Genomic DNA, 23538 nt, shown 5'->3' with positions numbered 1-23538 from the left:
GTGTTGTGCACAGGTCCTCTTCACCCGGCCTTCTCTGCCCCCTCCCTCTGGTCCTCTTCACCTGGCCTTCTCTGCCCCCTCCCTCCCTCCTCAGTGTTGTGCACAGGTCCTCTTCGCCCGGCCTGACCCCGCCCCCACCCTCAGTGTTGTGCACAGGTCCTCATTACCCGGCCTGCCCCCTCCCTCTGGTCCTCTTCACCTGGCCTGCCCCTGCCCCCTCCCTCCTCAGTGTTGTGCACAGGTTTTCTTCACCCGCCTGCTCCGCCCCCTCCCTCCTCAGTGTTGTGCACAGGTCCTCTTCACCTGGCCTGCTCCGCCCCCTTCTTAGTGTTGTGCACAGGTCTTCTTCACCTGGCCTGACCCCGCCCCCTCACTCCAGTCCTCTTCACCCAGCCTGACCCCGCCCCCTCCCTCAGTGCTGTGCACAGGTCCTCTTCACCCGGCCTGCTCCGCCCCCTCCTTCCTTCATTAGTCTTGTGAACGGGTTTTCTTCACCCGGTCTGCTCTACCCCCTCCCTCCTCAGTGTTGTGCACAGGTCCTCTTCGCCCGGCCTGACCCCGCCCCCTCCTTCGCTCCTCAGTGTTGCGTACAGGTCCTCTTCACTCTGCCTGCCCCCTCCCGCCTTCCCCAGCGCAGGCGCACTGTCTCCCCTCCGTACCGTCCCGCACAGTGTTTGAACAGGAAGGCGGACATGTTTGTTGAGGATTGGTGAGGAGGCAGGAGGAGCTTGAGCTGTCTGTCCGTCTTCGCCGCCGTGTGTGAGCCCGGGAGGAGGAAGGGAGGACAGAGCTGTGTGTGTGGAAAAGACATGACGGGGCGGTCCGGCGCTTATCTGTGAGGTGGAGAAGGACCTGTCTTCCGGAGCGCCGCCATCATCACCCCGGGGGCTGGGAGTGGAGGGACGGGCCTGTGTGTGTCTATGTGTCCGGGGGCCCATGGGGAGGATGCCGGGGCCCAATCCAGTGCTGTACAGGCGGTGAGGGGAGACGGAACTCCGCCGCACACCTGAGCCGTCCGCTAGGAGGAGGAGGAAGGGGGACGGGAGGAGCCGCTTCTAGTATCCGGGGTCACCAACACTCATCATCATGTCTACCGGGGAGAGCTTCGACTCCCGCTACACCAAGATCGACGTCTTGTTACGGGACCCCAAGTCTGAGGTCAACACCGACTGCCTGCTGGTGAGTGTCCTGTCAGCACCATCACCCTGCACATCACAAGGCTGACAATACACCATACAATCCCCCTCAGTTCTCGATCAGAGTGTCATTCAGTGTTATGTGATTTTTCAGCTCCTTCATTTGAATCATATGACATTGCACTGGATCGCACCCACATAGCGCATGCACTACTTTTATAAATGCACTGCAACTGGATCGCATGCAGGTAAATGCACTGCGTTTGGGGTGTCGGGGGATCTATTGATACCCGTAGCAGATCGCAAACCCAGTGCATTTGGAATGTGGTTCGGAACAGGGTTTCCCGCAACGCATTCTGGTGTGAAGCGGTACTCTGGCTAACTACACGTTCTGATTGTACGATCTCTTTAAGGCACATTTGCGTAGCGGGAACTGGCATTCCTGCTTGTGATTTTTGTGTGGGCGATTTTCATGCAATTCCTCGTGTCATGCATAGGGCAGTCCATTCACTTTAATGGGCTGCCCTATGAGCGTTGTTTGCTCAGAGCTCCTGCTCCTTTTTGGGTGACAAGCTTCACGCAATTTTTAACCCCCTGCCAGCCCCTTTAAGGGGTTTTACTTGCTGGGAGGTGGGGCTGGGAGGGGCTTAAGGTCATGGGACCACCATGATTAGCTGTCACAGCGGTCACATGATCGGAAAATTTCCCGTTACCAGCCGGGGGCACACGTTAATGGCACAAAGCTATTTGCACTAATGCACGCAGATATGCGGCAGCTTGGCGCCAAGGCCCGGCCGTCGAGAGGTTGTATATTAGCGTGTGGCCGTGTAGTGTCACATTAGCCAACTTGTCAGAAACTCCAACCACGTCACTTCTGGTTTCTTTAAATCATCAGTAATTGGAGATTTTGATGAATTTGCTGTTTGGACACAACACCAGCAACCGATTACGGTCAACAGTAACAGTACAGGTAACAGTACAGGAAGATTTAGCTGTTTTGACAGCACAGTGGCTAATGAGGATAACATTGTCGCTGCCTCGGAGGCGGCCATTTTGTTGGCTAGTATCAGAGCGGAGTAACATTCTCCGCTCATAATATCGTGCACTGGACTGTATTCAGTTGCCAGTGTTGTGTCCAAACAGCAATTTGTCAAAATCTCCACTTACTGATGGTTTAAGGAAACCGGAAGTGACGTGGTTGGAGTTTCTGATGAGTTGGCTAATTTGACACAACACCAGGGCCAAGGAGTTAGTCACAATTGCAGGGTGACAGTTGTGACAAAATCACACCATGTTTGTGGTGCCATCTAGAAGCAAATAGGCAAATGTGAACGGGGCCTAAGGCCTCATACACACAGGATGTCTGTTTAGCCCCTCTGGATACTTTTCACCAGGGAGGAGAAAAGCGGCTTAAAAAATGCGCCTAAAGCTGAGTATTGCACATGCATTTAGTTGTGTCAAACGTTTGAATGTTAATGGATTTTATCGGCCACATTATTAATCTCTTCTAGTCAATGGTATGTATTAACACTCACTCCGTTTACATGCGTTTAGGTGTGTTGGATGTTTTTTCGCACCTCTGCGCTTTGAATGTGTTTTTTTTTTTTTCTTCAGCCTTTTCTAATGTGCCTAAACACATAGGCTAGTGTAGAGGTGTTATGCAGGCTGAAAAAAATGGCAAACACCTGTAAAAGTGGCCTTTCTTAGCCCAGTCTTTATGAACCCTAAAGTTAGCCATACATCATACTACATCTGCCATCAACTATGTAGTGCAAAGGCCTGCCTTGGTATAATAAACTAGGTTGATTAGGTTTGTCATCCTACAGTTTTGGAAAAATCTAAAGTAGACTGCACAGTCAGATTGTATAGTGCAGTTTTGGCAAACCTTGGCACCCCAGATGTTTTGGAATGACATTTCTCATGATACTGAACCACACTGCAGAGTGCATGAACATCATGGAAAATGTAATTTTAAAACATCTGGGGTGCCAAGGTTCGCCATCAGTGGTTGTAGTGTATGGCTTTTGGAGATTGCATGGTCAGCTTTAAGGATATTGTGCAATCAGGTTGTATGATGATCTTTAAAGTGGTAGGAAACCACCAAAAAAAAAAAAAATAAAGAAATTGGTCCTCTGCAGGTTTTTGACATAATGTTCTAGTATGCACTGCATGACACTTACCTGCAAACGGGGCTCCCCCGGCGCTTCCATTTTCACCCGCTCTTCCTTCCTGGTTCACGGCCTCCAGCTGTTTGGCCTGGGCCATAATGACATCAGGACTACAAATACGTTTTCCCTGCAGCTATGCTTAAAGAATAAGAATGGCCTCCTGCTGAGTGGGTCCCGACACATGGATGAGTCCATGTCTATGTATTCTGGGCTCATATTGTTCTGATGTACTAATTCTAAATTATAGCATTTGGGCCAGGTTCACACTTGACCATCAGCTTCTTTGTTTGTTTTCAGTTATTTTTTTTTACATATGTTTGTACACCCATTTTTGATGCATTTATGAGGCATAAGCATTTTTGTTTAGGCTAAATAAAAGCAGGTTACTAGAAGACAGCTTTACAGCTGTTAGGTGCAACATTTTTTGTGTGCCTCTATTAAGCTCTATGGAGCCAAAAACTTGCCTTCCCCAATGAAGCTCTGGTACTTTTTGGCATGACAAGTGAAGCTCATCATCCAGATGTGAATAGGACCCATAGAATTGGAAATCTGGTGTCGAGTGCTTGCGCGTTCCTGGGAAAGCATCTCGCGTTGCTCGGGTGTGATTGGGACCTTGTTGTAGTGTGATGTATGGTCCATATAGAGAGATACTAGTTAACTCAGCACCATGGATGAGCTCAGGTGTGTACAGATCTTAGTCCAATCGGGCCAGGAAGCTGTCACTTGACTGGGCCAGTCATCTGTGGCCCAGGTGTTCCCTGCTCTGCAGCCTCATGTGTACAAGGGGCATGTTATTTGGTCCAATACAATGACCGCTTTCTGGTAAGCTTGCTAAGAGGGGGGGTTGATTTATATGGCAGGGGCGGTGGTGGAGCAATGTACACACTGCTCCCGCACCGCCCGAAAGATGCTGCTTGCAGGACTTTTTCTAAAGTCCTGCAAGCTCACCACCCCAGTATGAAAGCACTCTGGCTCTCACACTGGGGCTGCAGGTAGGCGCTATTTTTAGCACAAAAGCGCCTGAAAAACACCCCAGTTTGAAAGGTGTCTAAGTGACAAACAAAATAGACTTGTTGTAGAAAACGCCTATTTAAAAGTTCTAGAAAGTTTTTTTTCTTTTTCTTTTGGATAAAGGGTTGTAACCATACGATTAAAAGCTGACCAGTGTTAGATGGCTTGTCCTAACCATTGAACTGTCACTTTTGCTAGACAGGTTGGTTTGCATGTAAATATGGCCTTTAAAATAAAAATAAATTCATATACTAAATACTTTTTTTACAGGTGTTAACCACATGCAGTTACCCGAATATGCCTTCTAAAGTGGTCCCTTATTTACAAATCTCATTGTATTCAGTTGAAAATAACTGTCACTTTTATGAAAATAAGGAGTGTTCTGATTTGTAAGTGAACCTGTAGTCATTTATATCCTTGACTTTTTTTTTTTTTTTTTCCTACCTGGTTTGTTTTGCATTGCTGCTTCAATCTTATCTATCCTGTGTATGTTTGTAGTTATGGGGCCACTGGCAATGACAGGGCAGTGATAAGCCAGAAGGTGACAGCAGTGACATCGGATGGGAGTTTGACATGTACTTAGTGATAAGTAAGCTATAATGGAGGCAGCCACTTGACTTGGCATGGGGTTTGTGCTGGGAACAATGCTGCTAGCTTGACATGTTGCTATTTACACATTGGCGGTTTTTCACAGTATAACAATTCAATGGTATTCCTGCCAATTACTTGGAGATTAAATATTGTCCTCTTAGAGAAAAATAGGGAAGTATTTCACTATAAGCCTGTGAAGATCATTGTTATTTCTAAGTAGGATTGCCTGAACAGGTTTAGAACTGGCAGAGAGGGCAGTTGACTATTTGCAACAATTCTGACACTTAGGTAACATGGAAACTATGTATCCGTATGCACAATGGATAACCAGCTTTATCCTTGTGTTGTTTGGAAAGATCATGTATACATACTATGTGCATCTGCCAGCAAAGGGTTAAATGAAGCTTGTACTGAGCAATATTTGGAGACTGTCATTTCTGACCTCCTGAAAAGTTGTTGTTTGGGTGTCTGACTAATTTATTGGAGACAGAAAGGGTTTTCAAAATACTGATGCCAGAGACAACCAGGTAAGTAGCATTTTCTGGAGGGTGTTAGCAGACAGTTTCCATATTTCTCCGAGCATAAGTTTGTTGAACCAAACATCAATTGTTGTGGGGTGGGATGGGGGGATAGCTCTAGGTAAAGCTGACCGTTTGAGTGAATTTTGGATGGTTTGTAATGAACCAGGCAGATTTCGACCTATTGGCACTGGAGCAGGGAGGAAAATTGTTGGTCTAACAGTGCCTTCATGCAATCAGATGCTGCCACTGTTTAAGTATACTGACTGCCACTGGTGCCGGCTGATAGAATAAAATAACTGCAGTGGGAAATTCATCCATCTGTGCTGTTTAGCATGGGTGGAGAAATATTTTAAATTCTTCAGAATGCCGCCGTATGAATAGAAGTATCTAGGGGTGTATGGGCAGCTTTAGGTTGAGTTGGGGAGGGCAGACTTGCAGGTCAAACATTACCTTTCCATTAAGGCCAGCCATACATGGAACGAATTTTATTTGATTTTATTTTTTTTATTTTTTCCCCTCATCAACACAGACATTGTTTATGTGGGAATCCCTCCTGCCGGGCTATTGGCTTCTCCCAGTGGGGGGGGGGTAAAGCCGTTCCTGCTGGTATAAGACCATGATTGTTGTTATTGATGATCACAGGTTAAACCCAGCATGCTGGTTGTATCCAAGTTGGTCTATCAACTTGGTACATTCGGCTTTGCCCATTCACGGTTCCTGCTGAAATGGCCGAGATTCATACTGTTTGGCCTGCCTAAGGTGGAATGCCAATAAAATGACATGGGGGCATTGATAACATTGTTTGATATATCAGTTCAGTACACAGTTTGGATACCGAATTTCTGGCAGGAGCAACAGGACTTTTTTCTGTAGTTGCAGTTGTAACTTAGACTGAAAAAAAAAAAAAAAAAAAAAGCTAATGCAACCACCACAAAGGAGTTATACTCTATATTACCAAAAGTATTGGGACACCTGACTGCTGTATAGACAAATGGCGGGCGAGATCCTCCGTTGTTCACGGATGACGTCGTCTCGGCACTTGCACGCCTGTGGGGGTGTGCAGCACAGCAGGTGTGCAGTGTCCCAGTGACACTGCATGCCCGCTATGCTGCACACCCCCGATCTCGGTAAAGAGCCTACGATGTGGCTCTTTACCCATGTGATCAGCTGTGTCCAATCACAGCTGACTACATGTAAACAAGGAAATGCCGGTTGTCGGCTCTCCTCGCCTCACACTGACGGAGTGTGAGGCGAGGAGAGCCGATCAGCAGCATTCCCTCACAGGAGAGACCTGTGCAGATAATCGGGGCTTTGTTCATCACTGCCCTGATTATCAGTTCAGCCCCAACAATGCCCAGCAGTAATGCCAAGCTGTGCCCATCAGTGCCGCCTCATCAGCGTACATCAGTGAAGGAGAAAAAAATTACTTATTTACAAAATGTTCTGACAAATTAACAAACTTCTTTATTTTTTCAAAATTTTTGGTATTATTTTTTTTTTTTTTTGTTTAGCAAAAAAATCAAAAACCCAGCAGTGATTGAATACCGCCAAAAGAAATCACTATTTGTGTGCAAAAAAAATTTAACTTTGGTACAGTGTTGCACGACTGCACAATTGTCATTCAAATTGTGACAGCGCTGAAAATTGGCCTGGGCAGGAAGGGAGGGAAGTGCCCAGTATTTAAACAGTTAATGGCATCCCAGTCTTAGCTAGGTCCATAAAGACATGGATGAGGGAGTTTGGGGTAGAGGAACTTGACTGGCCTGCACAGAGTCCTGACCTCAACCCAATAGAACACCTTTGGGATGAAATAGAGCAGAGACTGCGAGCCAGGCCTTGTCATCCAACATCAGTGCCTGACCTCAAAAATGCGCTTCTGGAAGAATGGTCAAACATTCCCATAGACACACTCCTAAACCTTGTTGACAACCTTCCCAGAAGAGTTGAAGCTGTTATAGCGGCAAAGGGTGGGTCAACTCAATATTGAACCCTACGGACTAAGACTGGGATGCCATTAAAATTCAGGTGCATTTAAAGGCAGGTGTCACAATAGTTTTGGTAATATAGAGTGTTATGTTTTTTGGGTTTAGATACACTTCAAGGTAGTCTACACAGCCAGTGGATGACCTAAGTTTCATTGGTCTTCCCTCTATATAATTGCTGGCACTCCTAGAAGCTACTCGTCAGGAAAAGCACTGTTTACACATAAGTACCAGTACAGTGAGAATAATGAAAAGCCCTACCTTCTGATAAATGCATCAGTGGCGTTTATTCACAATGTTTTGTGTTCTTTTTGTAAGAGCGAGCATTGTTAGTAAAATGGTCTCTGAGCCCTTTGAAGTTCTTCCTGCAGTGTGTATCTGTGCCTGCTTGACATTGAATGATCTGCACTGTATCTTCTCTGGGGCTGTACAGTTCATTTGTGTTCATGTGTTACTCGATGTCTGATTCTGAAACAGGAAGAGTCAGCTGTCGGGCCTTCTTAACTCATGGGTAAGTCATACTTCTCCATTGAAGGAGAAGGTGGTTAGAAATTTGCTGAGCTTTTCAAAATGCAGGTTTGTACCGATGCCTCAATTACTTAGTAAATGTTTTTGTATTTCTTCATCCTTGGCCTTTTGCATGCTGCGTTACATTGTACTCTCCAAAGCGTACATACAGTACCTTGAAAAATAATTCATACCCCTTGAAATTTTTCACATTTTGTCATGTTACAACCAAAAACATAAATGTCTTTTATTGGGATTTTATGTGATAGACCAACAAAAAGTGGTACATAATTGTGAACTGGAAGGAAAATAAGTGGTTTTCAATTTTTTTTTTTTTTTTTACAAATATCTGAAAAGTGTGGCGTACATTTTGTATTCAGCCCCCCTGAGTCAATACTTAGCAGAACCACCTTTCGCTGCAATTACAGCTGCAAGTATTTTTGGGGATGTCTCTACCAGCTTTGCAAATCTAGAGAGTTAAAATTTTGCCCATTCTTCTTTGCAAAATAGCTCAAGCTCACTCAGATTGGATGGAAAGCACCTGTTAAAGCAGTTGTTACCCCGCTTTCACATTTTTACCTACAGGTAAGCCTATAATAAGGCTTACCTGTAGGTAAAATGAATATCTCCTAAATCTGTAGGGTTTAGGGGATATTCCCCTTGCATGCAGCCACTGATGTCAGTGGTGCATGTGCTCTGAAGGTCCGGCGGATGCTGCCGTAAAACCAGAACTCCGTGCCGGAAGAGAAACGCAGAGGGCACATGTCGGCTCCCTCATTGGTGACCGGGAGGCAATACCGGCACTTTTGTTCTAAGGTAAGTATTTCATAACAAGCTAGTATGCGATGCTCATTATGTCTTTGCCCTAGGCCCCTTTCACATGGGTGTGTCCGTGTACAGACTCCGCTTTGCTCAGCAGAGATCGCTCCATTGATCCCGCTGAGCCGGCGGATGACAGGCTCGTCTCTGCACACTGTGCAGAGATGGACGTGTCAGAGCTCCGCTCTCCTCTATGGGGGATTGGATGAAAACGGACTGCCTGTCCATTTTCATCCGATCCGCCAGATGGATGGAAAATAGGGTTTCCATCTTCTGAATTTAGCAGATCAGATGTCAGCAGACATGTCACCGCTGACATCCGTCGCTCCATAGACCTGCATGGAGCGTTGTTCAGGTCCGCCTTAAAAAAAACAGACAGGCGGACCTAAACTGTCCGCCCGTGTGAAAGGGGCCTTACAGTGTGGGTTTTTTTTTTTCTTTTTTTCTTTTGCATACAAACGCTTTAACAGTAATTTTCAAGTCTTACCACAGGTTCTCAATTGGATTTACGTCTGAACTTTGCCTGTGCCATTCTAAAACATAAATATGTTTTGATCTAAACCATTCCATTGTAGCTCTGGCTGTATGTTTAGGGTCGTTGTCCTGCTCAAAGGTTAACCTCTGCACCAGTCATGTCTTTTACAGAATCTAACAATAGATTCCCCTGTATTTTGCGCCATCCATCTTCCCATGAACTCTGACCAGCTTCCCTGTCCCTGCTAAAGAAAACCATCCCCACAACATGATGGTGCCACCACCATGTTTCACGGTGGGTATGGTGTGTTCAGGGTGGTGTGCGGTGTTAGTATTTTGCCACACATAGCCCCTTGCTTTCAAGCCAAAAAGTTTAATTTTGGTCTCATCTGACCAGAGCACCTTCTTCCACATGTTTGCTGTGTTCCCCACATGGCTTTTTGCAAACCGCAAACGGGACTTCTTATAGTTTTCTTTGAACAATGGCTTTCTTTTTGCCACTCTTCCATAAAGACCTGATTTGTGGAGTTCACGACTAATAGTTGTCCTGTGGACAGATTCTCCCACCTGATCTTTGCAGCTCCTCCAGAGTCACTATGGGCCTCTTGGCTGCTTAATGCTCTCCTTGCCCGGCCTCTCAGTTAAGGTGGACGGCCATGTCTTGGTAGGTTTGCAGTTGTGCCCTGCTCTTTCCATTTTCGGATGATTGAACAGTGCTCCGTGAGATGTTCAAAGCTTGAGAGATATATATATATATATATATATATATATATATATATATATATATATATATATATATATATATATATATATATATATATATATATATATATATATATATATATATTTTTTTTTTTTATAACCTAACCCAGCTTTAAACTTCACAACTTTATCTCTGACCTGTCTGGCGTGTTCCTTGGCCTTCATGATGCTGTTCGTTCTCTAAGGTTCTCTAACAACAAACCTCTGAAGGCTTCACAGAACAGCTGTATTTATACTGAGATTAAATGACACACAGGGGGGCTCTATTTACTAATTAGGTGATTTCTGAAGGCAATAGGTTCCGCTAGATTTTAGTTAGGGGTATCAGAGTAAAGGGGGCTGAATACAAATGCACGGCACACTTTAAAGATATTTATTTGTAAAAAAAAATTGAAAACCATTTATCATTTTTCTTTGACTTCATAATTATTTGCCACTTTGTTGGTCTATCACATAAAATCCCCCAAAAAATACGTTTACGTTTTTTGGTTGTAACATGACAAAATGTAGAAAATTCCTAGGGGTTTGAATACTTTTTCAAGGCAATGTATGTGCTATGGGTTATTGGAATACACATGTGAAAGAGGCGGAATGGTGTGGTAAGACTTATGAAGACTGGAGGAAGGCATGTTTGACCCCAGGAAACATTAAAGTGATTGCATGAGGGTCATTGTGGTATTCTAGTATTCAGTAGAGTACAGTTCAAATATTACATTGTGTTCCGTGATGTCACTTATGTGCTTAACCACTTGTCCACTGGAGGATTTTACCCTCTTCATGACCAGAGCATTTGTTTGCTGTTCATCGCTGTGCTATTTTAATTAGCAATAGCACACTCATGCAACACTGTACGCAAATTAAATGTCATTTTTTTAATCTTTTGGTGGTGTTTGATCGCCACTGGGTTTTATTTTTTGCGATATAAATGAAAAAAGATTGAAAATTTTGAAGAAAAATAGTTACATAGTTGCATAGTAGGTGAGGTTGAAAAAAGACACAAGTCCAACCTATGTGTGTGATTATATGTCAGTATTACATTGTATATCCCTGTATGTTGCGGTCGTCCAGGTGCTTATCTAATAGTTTCTTGAAACTATCGGATGACATCCTCTTATTCCTAAGAGCTGGTTCACACAGGGGCAGCACAACTTGCAGCACGACTGCCTTAGGCGACCTGCACATGACTTCAGCAGCAGCTTGCAAAATGACTTCTATAAAGAAGTCAATGCAAGTCGCCCTGAAGTCGCCCCGAAGTAGAACAGGAACCTTTTTATAAGTCGGAGCGACTTGAGTCGTTCCCATTAGAACGGTTCCATAGTACGGAATGCGACTTGTTAGGCGGCAAAGTCACCTGACAAGTTGCCCCTGTGTGAACCGAGTCTAAAAGACCCACACATTACGTTACCCAATCTTCTCAAAGACCTAACAATATTGAACACCTTGGCCAACCTACAAAATCAACTTTGCTAAATCAGAAGCACTAAATATATCTTTGACAAAAGAGATCCAAATGCAATTTCAAACAAATTTCCTATTCAAATGGCAACCAAATTCAATTAAGTAGCTTGGAATCCACATACCGGCCCTTTTATCTGACATATAGCAAGAACGATATCCCAATCCTCCAAAATATTCAGAAAGATCTTAAAGCTTGGTCGACAGGATTATTTTCATGGTTCGGTAGAACTTCCATTATTAGAATGACCATTCTACCAAGATTACTTTACCTGCTACAAACGGTCCCTGTAAAATTGCCACAAACATTTTTTGCTTCCTGGTTGGTTTTAAACTATTCTCCCAGATGGTACCCCCCCCACACACACACACTACACACACACTACACACACACTACACAAACTGAACCCTGCAATTCCACCCACTTGTTGGAGATGCCATACCAAGGAAAGTTCGCTTCTTCACACCTGGTGGGAATATCTCTCGATCTTAAAATTCTGTACAGATATCCACCGCCTTACGACCCAAATTACAATGCTCCAAATAGACTTCAGACCAGCCCAAGTACTTCTCCACCACTCCACATTACCTATGAAAACATACCATCGGTCTATAGCCCTACATCTCCTTAATGCCGTGAAATTGTGTATCCCAGTTCATTGGAAATTCCCCCACCTGCCTACAATAGCAGATTGGATTAAGAGAGTGAATAAAATAGCTGCAATGGAAGACCTTGTACACCAAGCCCATGACTCCTCCACCACATATAGGAAGACATGGGCTTGCTGGCAACATTTCCAAACGCCCGAATACACCAAGCTTCTACAATAGATAAATTAGCGCATCCGATTAAAACCCAAGGGAAGGGACAGAGATGTACTAGTATCTTAATAAAAATGTTTTCTTCTGCCATATTACATCTAATAAAAATGTAAAAAAATCTAATTTCTTTATGCATTTGGGCCACAATGTATTTTATTTATCTTTAGTAAAAAAAAAAAAAAATTCCCAAGAAGTGTGTATTTGGTTTGCGTAAATGTTATAGCGTCTGGTATAGATACTTAACAACCGCTTTCTAACTAATACCACACCAGTCAGAGTGGCTCTGTGGTCAATTTGATGGCCATTTAGAGGGATCACGGATGCGCACTTGTTCTTCTCACAGTGGTGCTAATCAGATCAAAACATTCAGAGGAGAGCAAGTTGTGGCTGAGGAAAAGGCTAAGCTTCAAGGTAGAGGGATGTGGTTACCAGCTGTCTATTTGCCCTGTTCACTTCCAACTGGGGTTTCTTTGTCTTTTGACAGGGATCTCCTGCATTTGAGCTGTTAAGTGGTGTCAGTTTTGTCATGTAAGGGCCCCATTCACACCAGCTGGTGCATGTTATGACAACACGTTCATGATGGTGCGTGTTGTGAATGCTTGCTGCAATGCCTTACAATGTTTGGCAGTGTTGACTGTTTGTGTGTGTTTTTTTTTTTTTTTTTTTTTTATAAACTTTATTTAAAGTTAGACACACTTCTTTTAACTCTTTACACAACAGCGTCTTGTGTGCAGACATGCTGCATTTTTCTACAGCGCACACCAAGGCACTTGTATGGTGTGAACAAAGCATATAGAAAACCACACCCTCCCTCCCTTGTAAAGCCCCTTTCACACGATGGACCGTTCAGGTCCGCCTGTCAGGTTTTTGGGCGGACCTGAACGGATGCTCCATGCAGGTCTATGGAGTGACGGATGTCAGCGGTGACCATGTCCGCTGACATCCGATCCGCTAAATATTCGCATCCGTCCTGGCGGATCGGATGGGATCTAATGAAAACTGACATGCTGCCTTTTTTCGTCCGATCCCTCCATAGGAACCAGCAGCGCTCTGACAGGCCCCTCCCCGCTCACTGAGCAGAGACGGACCTGTCATCTGCCTGCTTAACGGAGATCAACGGAGAGATCTCCTGCTGAGCTGGCGGACTCCGCTGAGCGGATCCACCTCATGTGAATGGTCTAAATTTATGAAGAAATATTAGATGCTTTTTTATTATAAGAGAATAAGCTGCATTCCGTATCATTACCCTTTTTTTATCATGTTGTCTAAATGCAACCTGGACACTTGCACTTGCTTTTATGTTTCTGCCTTTGTTACATTGAGAAGACTTTGAAATGTAATTCTTGTATCCAAGAGCAGACTCTAGGAATTGCCATAAGGCTCCAGTTATGTTGTCAAACATGGGCCTTATTGCCATTACACACAAAATCTCTTTGCATGGTTGTGATATGTTAATATAAATCCCACAAGCCCTGCCTTGAAGTGTTCTTCATAATGCTTTGTTTATTGTCTTTAAGGTACATTAACATGCAGAGTAAAATATCTTCAAGACATACAACAATGAGGCATCTGTCTCCACTGAAATAGGAAGTAGATTAGTGTGAAAGGGAAAATGTTGAAGTTTGATTTACACCACTCTCAGTAATCTGAAAAACTTGTTTTTATGCATGGACACTATCACTTCAAATGAGACATTGTGGAAGAGTCGCATTCCCATGGTTATTATTATAGAAACAAACGAGTGCTTAAGATTCACCATATGGGGTGTGTGAGAGATTGCTAAGTTACTAAAGAAATATTTTGGAAGTCCTCAAAATGGCTTGTTAAAGTTCAGTTAGAACATGATTCGGTCACCTCCTAATTTTGTCTCTGCTAAGAGTAATAGTCATTTATTTTTGAGCTGTATTATAGTTTAGGATAGGATGGGCTCGTTTTCTTTTTCTAGTGTTGTCTCTCAATGGTTAAACCACATGCTGGGTCAGCGAGGGAGAAAGTAGGGAGTTATGTTTGTTTTGTGCGTTATATATATTTTTTTTTTTCCAAGAAATAAAATTCTTACTTTGGGTAGATCCATGTAAAGTCTTAACCTTTTTTTAAAGTATGTCTCAAATTCTATTCCAGCAAATCTCTTAATTTAGAAGTAGCATGTGTTAGGATCCCTGCTACCTAGCCCAGTCTGCTCCACTTATAAAGAAAGAATGTAATAAAAACATATTTTAAGGTCCAATTCTAGCCCATACTTATTTTGTTTTGGATAAAGTGTGGAAGAGTTAGGCTGGCCATGCATTATACTGTTTTCCCTTAGACTTGCCAAAACCATATAATATGAGTTCAAACCTAAACACTTTCAATTTGTATGCAATCAGGCAGGCCCTTGCACGACATAGAAACACATTTATAGGAAACTGAATCACAACATTTTATAATGTATGTCCAGCTTTAGGCCTCATTCACACTGCCATGTAGAGCTATACGCCACCAATAATGAGTGTATTTGTGTCAGATTGCACAGGTTGATGCGGACAGCTGCAGTTTCCAAGTCTGCACAATTTTAGCAATAGGATGACAGGTAACCAAGGCGTAGTGTGATGGTTAACATGCAAGTGCACATTAAGCGGTTTTATGTGCTTGGAAACAGATAAGTGGCCCTGGATGCAAACTGTGTCTGGGGCTTTTTCTTGGCTGTATACAACCGTGTGAAGAGGTCTTCAAGTCTTTTTAGGCTGGGTTCACAGTTATGCATTTCCCCACATCCAGTTTGCATGACAGGAGAATGTGACCAGCTCTCAATAGTGCCGGTTCACACATTTGTGGGGCACCCGTGGAGCGCACAGCTGAAGGGTCTTGTGCATCTTTGGCTCTGTTTCAGGTCCCCCTGCTGTGAGTTGCTCTGCACATTGTGTGAACCCAGCCTTAATTGCTGTCCCTGTCCTGGAAATGTCTTCTCCAATGTGGCTGGAATAGGAAGTGCTCACAAATCTCTTAAATGGGGAAGGATACACATTTTTAGTAGAGTGGGGTAGGGTTAGAACTTATAATAATGCTATTGTTTGTGCCTTCCTGTACCTTGACAACCATTCCTCCCATTTCTTTTTACTGGTGTCTAAGAGATGGGAAAAGGGGGCATAGTTGGAAATTTTATGTCTTCCCCACTCTAAAATTTCGAAATCAAATTGTTTGGGGTAGGGCTTTAAATAAGGCTTTACACACACTGTGGCTTTTCTAAATACTTTATCTCTTAGCAGGAGAAAATCCGATTCAAAACGCTCCTCAGCTGCATTTTTGCACTTAGGTGCATCCAACACTTTGATGTTTATTTCATGTTTTATTTTGGCCATTGAAATGAAAAATGCTCAGGCATTTTTCTGCCCAAAAGTTCCTCTCCTGAATTCGTTTTTAGTGTGTTCTGACTTTTGCATCTAAACTTCTCTGAACAGCTATGTTTGCATGAGGTCCAAGTGTAAGGGTGACATTTTTTTTACTATATGTGTATGTGGAGCTTTAGGCAGATTCTGTGCAAATTCCGTAATTCTCTGAGTAGGCTTAGGGCACCCAACAACTCTACTCAAAAGTGCTCCTGCTTGGTTATAAGTCATTCAGGCTTTGAGTATTGTATTGCAGAGTGGAGCAGAAGATGCATCCTTTTCCCTTACCATGGAAGCCAGATAGATCAGGTTCCAGTGCTACTGATGAATTTTTAGGCTACTCTTCAGTCCAATATTTACTTTAACCACTTGAGTATCAGCCTGTTATATCACTTAATTACCCGGATATTTTTCAGCTTTCAGTGCTGAGCTAGTTTGACTGACAACTGGGCTATTTCTGGAGGAAACTGTAAAGAGTCTGGGGGACAGAATGTTGGGCTGAATACTATTCCTATACCACAATCCAGAGGCAAGAATAAAGTCAGTGCGGTCTTGTCGCATTCCTTTCCCATTTGCAAGGGCACCAGGCAAGGGGGTGCCCTTTATCTCTACCATTGTTGGCTTTAGTTTTAGAACCCCTTCTTAGGAAAATTTGGAAAAATTCGAACATCAGGGGAATCCAGATTGGCTCAAGGGAGTATAAACTATCAGCATATGCCATTGATATCTTGTTTAAATTTCCTATCCAAACATCACTCTTGCTGAACTAAGGTGATTCGGCCACCTCTCTAACTTCCAATGAACTATGCCATACCGGAGGAAAAAAATCTCTCCTGACTGCACCTCTACTTTAAAGCAGGCCTTCCTATTTACATGGAAGGAAGGTTCTCTTCTTTTTTTTTTTTTTTTTTCCTGTGTATTCTCTTATCCCTGGATTCACAACCTGTTTACTCCTAGATAAAGAAAAAAAAAAACCCTGTGGTTGTAGGAAAGCCCTTGCTGGCATGGCTGGGCAAGATAAACATAATTAAAATGAAAATCCTTCCCAGGATCAATTGCCTTTTGTACAGTGTCCCGATGGGGCTCCCGCAGCTATTTACAGAGATTGCTTACTGCATTTGTTGGGCGAGACCAAAAACCTAGGATAGCTTATATCCTTTTGCACAAAGTGAATGGAGGCCTGGGATTTCGTGATGTTAACCTCTACTATAAAGTGATGGCCTTAGCACTTATTTTGAACTGGAATCACAATGCAACAGATACATTTAGGGTGACGTTTGAAAACATGATAGCTGGCCGAAATCTAGCAGGAGCACCATGGATTCCAAGCACACAACAAGGGTTATCTATAGCTGGACCTTTATTGCCTTCGCCATGCTACAGATCTGGGATCGATTCAACTGCAATAGTACTGTGGCTCCAGTAACCTCCCTGCTGTCTCCCTTTGAGGATTTTCTGTGGTTTGAACCAGGAGAGGACGTTTGCCACCTTTCTCCCAGGATTTAAAAATAACAATCTCCATAGGGGCAAATTTGCACCACATGTTGTGCGTTTTGAGTCTATTAATTTTGAATAGGCTTAAAGTGATCCTAAAGCTTTTTTATATATATATATATGTGTGTGTGTGTGTGTATGTGTGTATATATATATATATATATATATATATATATATATATATATATATATATATATACAAAAAAAGTATTTCGTCAGCCACCAATTGTGTAAGTTCTCCCACTTAAAAAGATGAGAGAGGCCTGTAATTGTCATCATAGGTATACCTCAACTATGAGAGACAAAATGTGGAAACAAATCCAGACAGTCACATTGTCTGATTTGGAAAGAATGTATTTGCAAATTATGGTGGAAAATAAGTATTTTGTCAATATCAAAAGTTCATCTCAATACTTTGTTATATATTCTGTGTTGGCAATGACAGAGGTCAAACGTTTTCTGTAAGTCTTCACAAGGTTGTCACACACTGTTGCTGGTATGTTGGCCCATTCCTCCATGCAGATTTCCTCTAGAGCAGTGATGTTTTGGGACTGTCCCTGGGCAACTCTCAACTCCCTCCAAAGGTTTTCTATGGGGTTGAGATCTGGAGACTGGCTAGGCCACTCCAGGACCTTGAAATGCTTCTTATAAAGCCACTCCTTCATTGCCCGGGCGGTGTGTTTGGGATCATTGTCATGCTGAAAGACCCAGCCACGTTTCATCTTTAGTGCCCTTGCTGATGGGAGGAGGTTTGCACTCAAAATCTTACGATACATGGCCCTGTTCATTCTTTCATGTACACGGATCAGTCATCCTGTTCCCTTTGCAGAGAAACAGCCCCAAAGCATGATGTTGCCACCCCCATGCTTCACAGTAGATATGGTGTTCTTTGGTTGCAACTCAGCATTCTCTCTCTTCCAAACATGACGAGTTGTGTTTCTACCAATCCGTTCTACTTTGGTTTCATCTGACTATATGACATTCTCCCAATCCTCTTCTGGATCATCCAAATGCTCTCCAGCAAACCTCAGAGGGCCCGGACATGTACTGGCTTAAGCAGGGGGACACGTCTGGCACTGCAGGATCTGAGTCCCTGGTGGCGTAGTGTGTTACTGATGGTAGCCTTTGTTACGTTGGTCCCAGCTCTCTGCAGGTCATTCACTAGGTCCCCCATGTGGTTCTGGTATTTTTGCTCACCGTTCTTGTGATCATTTTGACCCCACGGGGTGAGATCTTGCGTGGAGCCCCAGATCGAGGGAGATTATCAGTGGTCTTGTATGTCTTCCATTTTCTAATTATTGCTCCCACAGTTGATTTCTTCACACCAAGCTGCTTGCCTATTGCAGATTCAGTATTCCCAGCGTGGTGCAGGTCTACAATTTTGCTTCTGGTGTCCTTCGACAGCTCTTTGGTCTTCACCATAGTGGAGTTTGGAGTGTGACTGTTTGAGGTTGTGGACAGGTGTCTTTTATACTGATAACAAGTTCAAACAGGTGCCATTAATACAGGTAATGAGTGGAGGACAGAGGAGCCTCTTAAAGAAGAAGATACAGGTCTGTGAGAGCCAGAAATCTTGCTTGTTTGTAGGTGACTAAATACTTATTTTCCACCATAATTTGCAAATAAATTCTTTCAAAAATCAGCCAATGTGATTGTCTGGATTTGTTTCCACATTTTTGTCTCTCATAGCTGAGGTATACCTATGATGACAATTACAGGCCTCTCATCTTTTTATCTTTTTAAGTGGGAGAACTTACACAATTGGTGGCTGACTAAATACTCTTTTGCCCCACTGTGTGTGTGTGTGTGTGTGTGTATATAATATATATTTTATTTTTTTGTTTGGTTTAAAGATAACAAACATATTCTACTTGCCCTGTGCATTGGTTTTGCTCCGAGCAGGCAAGATCTTTCTCTTATCGGGTGCCTTGCTGGGCTTGTGGCCCCTCCCTCCTGCCCTCACAGCAAGCAGCTGTGAGTCAATTTAGACATGGAGCTGCTGCTTGGCCCCACCCCCTTTTCTCTCCTCATTGGTTCACTGACTTTGACAGCAGCGGAAACCAATGGCGCTGTCTGCTGTGTCTCAGCCAATCAGGAGTGATAGCCGTGGACAGCCGAAGCTGTCGTGCATCATCGCTGATATGATATGGGATGGGGCTCAGGTAAGTATTAGGGGGCTGAGGTGGGCTGCTGCGCACGCAAGGTTTTTTATCTTAATGCATTAGGTTAAAAAAACTTCTGACTTTAGAACCACTTTAATCACATTGGACCGCAACAGATAAAGTACATGCACTACTTTAAAAAACGCACTTTGTGACCTACGCTTGGGGTGCCGTTAACATGACACATTCTGCAGATCGCAACTGCAGTGCGTTTTTACCACAGTATGGGACACCGCCTTCTGGTGTGAACTCAGTGTAATTTGATCAAGCCCTCATTGCTTGTCTCTGCTTATGTGCTGGGAACCGATTTGTTATTCTTAATTAGAGTTTCTTGCAGTTTATTTAAAAAAAAAAAAAAAAAAAAAAAGGCTAACTCAAAATGAACAAGATCTAAAAGTTTCCTTTCTGCTCTGTCCTTAGGTTCAATTTTAATTAAAAAAAAAAAAATCGTTGGACCATCTACCCTAGCCCTCTAACCTAATCTACCTAATCTATTGAGCCTACACACTGATTAAAATGTGACTGGTCCTTGTTGAGCCTGCTGAGTTTTGGTCAGTATATCGCTCGTTTTAGGGTATTGGCGCTCTGGATGGAGGAGCAGCAGAGATCTTTGGACAGCAGCTTTGTCTGGGGAGAGGGAAGTGTAGATGAATGCATTAGCAGATTTAGATGGACTTGACTAAAGAGTTAATACTGAACTCTAGCTAACACTTTTTAAGCAGTTAGAGCAACTTTTTTTTTTTTTTTTTTTCCTTTTGGGATAAAGGTTTTACATGAATGAAATCTGACCATTGTATGCACCCCTGTCAGTGGTAAATGATTTGTTTGAACCCATAGTTGCCACTTTTGCACGACAGCTTGGTCTGTCTTAAAGTGGAACTTTACCCATAATAACTTGATAACAAATTTGCTTTAGCAAAGAACATACCTTCCACATAAATATACTATGAAAATTAGTGTGTGCTGTAAATTGCCTCCAACATTTGTTTCCATTTCTTCTTGCTCAAGGCTCTGAGCAGCAGTAAATCTTTAGGTTGTCAGCAGTTCGGCCCCAACATTTTCAGCCCAATGTTGAACAATAGAGAGCAAACTGAGCATGTGCAGAACAGGGTGAGATTACTGGATCTTAACCGCCTTAGGACCGGCCGCCGTCTAACGGCGGCACAATGGCTCTCCTGCGCGAATTGCCACAGGTGTTCGGCGACTCGTGCAGGCAGGCCTGATTAAAAATCGCAGATCACCGCCATTACAAGTAAAAATGCCATAAATCTATTTATTTTGTAGACGCTATAATTTTTGCGCAAACCAATCAATATACGCTTTTGCATTTTTTAATTTTTTTATTTATTTATTTTTTTACCAACAATATGTATTAGAATACATATTGGCCTAAACTGATGAAAAAAAATTGTTTTTAAAAAACTTAATGTGGGATATTTTTCAAAATTGACTTTTTTTTTTTTTTTTTATAGCGCAAAAAATAAAAACTGCAGAGGTGATCAAATACCACCAAAAGAAAACTTTATTTGTGGGAAAAAAGGACATCCATTTTGTTTGGGTACAGCATCGTACAACTGCGCAATTGTCAGTTAAAGCGACGCAGTGCCGTATCGCAAAAAATGCTCTGGTCATTAAGGGGGTAAAACCTTCCGGGGCTGAAGTGGTTAAACATTATAGGAGCTTATACCTGCAAAAGGGGCCAGTTCCACTTTAAAGAAACTTGCAAAATAACAGACTTACTGGCTGAATCACCAGGTGATGAAAGCCTTAAAAAAACAAAACTAATGCAGCCACCATATAAGAATTGGCAAGTTGCAATATGATCTTTGTTTTTGGGTTCAAAACCGCTGTAATGAAATATAACATTAGTGGTGCATGTACTGAATGGGTATGATTACGGATGGTGGACATTTCTGAGATATTGTGCAGTGAACTTTTATAGTGTATAAAGTAAAGTTGGAGAAGGCAGGTTTTGAACTTTATAAGCTGCTTGTTGCTATGACAACAAAGTGTCTTTGCTCAAAATAGCTTCTCTTCATTCCAGTCCAGAGAGAGCTATGTGGCTATCATCCCATATTGCATTTTTTTTCCTATCGGTTTAACGCTGTCTTAGCCATTTCACTTGTGCCTCACATTACATATTTACCGTAAAGTGATAAGGCTGCTGTTGATACCACCGATGTTTTCTTTTTTAATAGTCTTCATATTTACATGTCTAAATGAAGAATTGGCTGATTTCCTCGCCTGGTAATCCATTCCATTTCAAATTGATGCTTAATGGTTGTTAGAATTGTAACCTAGACATTTCTCCTCCAGATGCTTCATCCGAAGGCCCTTTATCTGCCACATTGTGGCAAATATTCTGTAACTTATTGCTTTATAGCAGCTATAAAGTAAATGTATCATTATTATTGCAGTCTAGAACAGTGTTTCCCAACCTTTTTTTTTCCAGTCAAAGCGCCCTTAAAAATTTTACACAATGTCAAGGCACCCCATTCTAAAATGTGAAAAACTAAACTAATAGTTTTACATATCGCAGCAACATCCACACGTGTACAGTAGGACACACAACTTTAGAGGTGATTCATTTTTCCAGAGCAAAGCACACCTTTTCATCCAGGTACTGACTAGCATTCCAATGTTTCTCTTCCTTGCTCAACTAATGTGACCCCAGTGCTGACAGAGGGGGGCAAACAAGGATGCTGTGCAGGTACCTGATGTCCTCCTCATCAATCGGCGATGTCATTGGTTGTTGGGAAGCCTGTGAATAAAAGCCAGAAATGGTGCACAATAAAAACCTGTAGCTTTCTGCCACTACAATTTGCACTGGCTTAAATTGCTGGTGTGAATGTATCCCTATTCTCTACGGTGCCCGTTCACATCAATGCAACATAGTGCAGGTGCTTTTTGGTACAGCATAGTGCTTTTCTGGCTCTATAGACTGCAAAGGGAGTACATGAAAAGTGCATAAAAGATGCGTGTACATGTATTTTTGGTATGGTTTTATTTTACCCAAGGTTTTTGTGTGTTAAAAATACACTACAAAATTGCACTGAAAAATTCATATTTCTGCAGCAGCAATAGTGTGATCCTAGGCTAACTGGTAACTATAGGAAACCCTGGTACCTTCCTTTACTCCTATTACACATAATCTCCAATGGAGGCTGTGGAAGCTGATTACTGCTTTTCTGTTAAAGTGTATGAAAACCCTAACAATCGACCTCTCTGGTTTGTTCCCTTTTTGTTAAATATAACTTTGAAAACATTTTGTTATATCTGTTTGAGTGCTAAAAAATGTATTACTAGCCTTCTCAGTCCTTATGTTGTGACTACAGAATGGTGAGCGTTTATGTTGTGGCGATAGGAGAGTGGGTGGATCTGAGTAGTTTGGCAGTAGAAAACTGAACAGGGCTGACACCACTCAGTCCATTAAAAAACAAACAGCTGTGTGTTGTCAGTCCACAACAGGGCTCTGGAGTGGAGCTAATTTCTGAAACAGGCATTTCTCTGTACTTAGTGTTTCTATGTCTGTATATGCAGTAAAACATGCTTGTTATACTCACTGTGGAACCTAAGAGGTTAATCCTGCACATTGTGTTAAAAAGGCTGTTTGATCCTGTCTCCTCTGATTCTCCCCTTCCACAGTCCCCAATCCATCGCCTGATAAAAGAGCCTTGGAGGCACTTTGCACATGCTCAGTTTGATGTATATGGTTAGAGAGGTTTTTTTGGGAGGGTGCATGTGATCAGAACAGGGCAATCAGCACTGTCCAGAAAGAGAGGGTCAGGGGTCATGCAGCCTCACAAGACAATCAGAGCAGAATGAAAACTCCTCCTACAAGCTTTAACCAGGCACTGATCAAAGTCACAAGAACTGCTATATACTGCTGATGAGAAAAGATATTTAGCAATTTGTTTACTAAAATAATTACATTTCCATGTTCTGTGTACTGTAAGAGACCAGATAGAGTGAATGCAGAGTCCTGGGTTTAGTAGCGCTTTAAAGGCTTTGGTAGCAAAAGGTTAAAAACCCTCACATTTTTTGTTGAAATGCACAATAACTATCACGACGCCTGGGATATGTATGAATATATATATATTTATTCTCTCTCTCTCTCTCTCTCTCTCTCTCTCTCTCTAGCATGTAAATTTAAGGTTCGTCATGTTGGCTATCTATTTACTCAGTGCAACCGTTGCTTCTCACAATTGGGAAATTTATTGCGTTTCCATTGGTTAGCGTGGCCATTCTGTGATCAATAACTGCTCATCA

General features: G+C 42.7%; 1 protein-coding gene across 2 annotated transcripts in view; it reads left to right on the top strand.

The window, feature by feature from the left end:
* The first annotated feature begins 637 nt into the window (after positions 1-637).
* The window catches only part of ROCK1 (Rho associated coiled-coil containing protein kinase 1), a 228886-nt gene continuing 205985 nt past the window's right edge, over positions 638-23538 (top strand). Inside the window, exon 1 of one of the 2 annotated variants that reach the window (XM_073631444.1) lies at positions 638-1179. In XM_073631444.1, coding sequence (XP_073487545.1) covers positions 1087-1179 — 93 coding nt within the window. In that variant the 5' untranslated portion in view covers positions 638-1086. The remainder of the gene's footprint in view (positions 1180-23538) is intronic. The other variant, XM_073631445.1, reaches the window with a different exon arrangement.

The sequence above is a fragment of the Aquarana catesbeiana genome, linkage group LG05 (assembly GCF_042186555.1).
Source record: "Aquarana catesbeiana isolate 2022-GZ linkage group LG05, ASM4218655v1, whole genome shotgun sequence".
NCBI classification, from domain to species: Eukaryota; Metazoa; Chordata; class Amphibia; order Anura; family Ranidae; genus Aquarana; species Aquarana catesbeiana.
The sequence above is the reverse complement of the archived record's forward strand: the minus strand, read 5'-3'. Positions and strand labels throughout refer to the sequence as shown.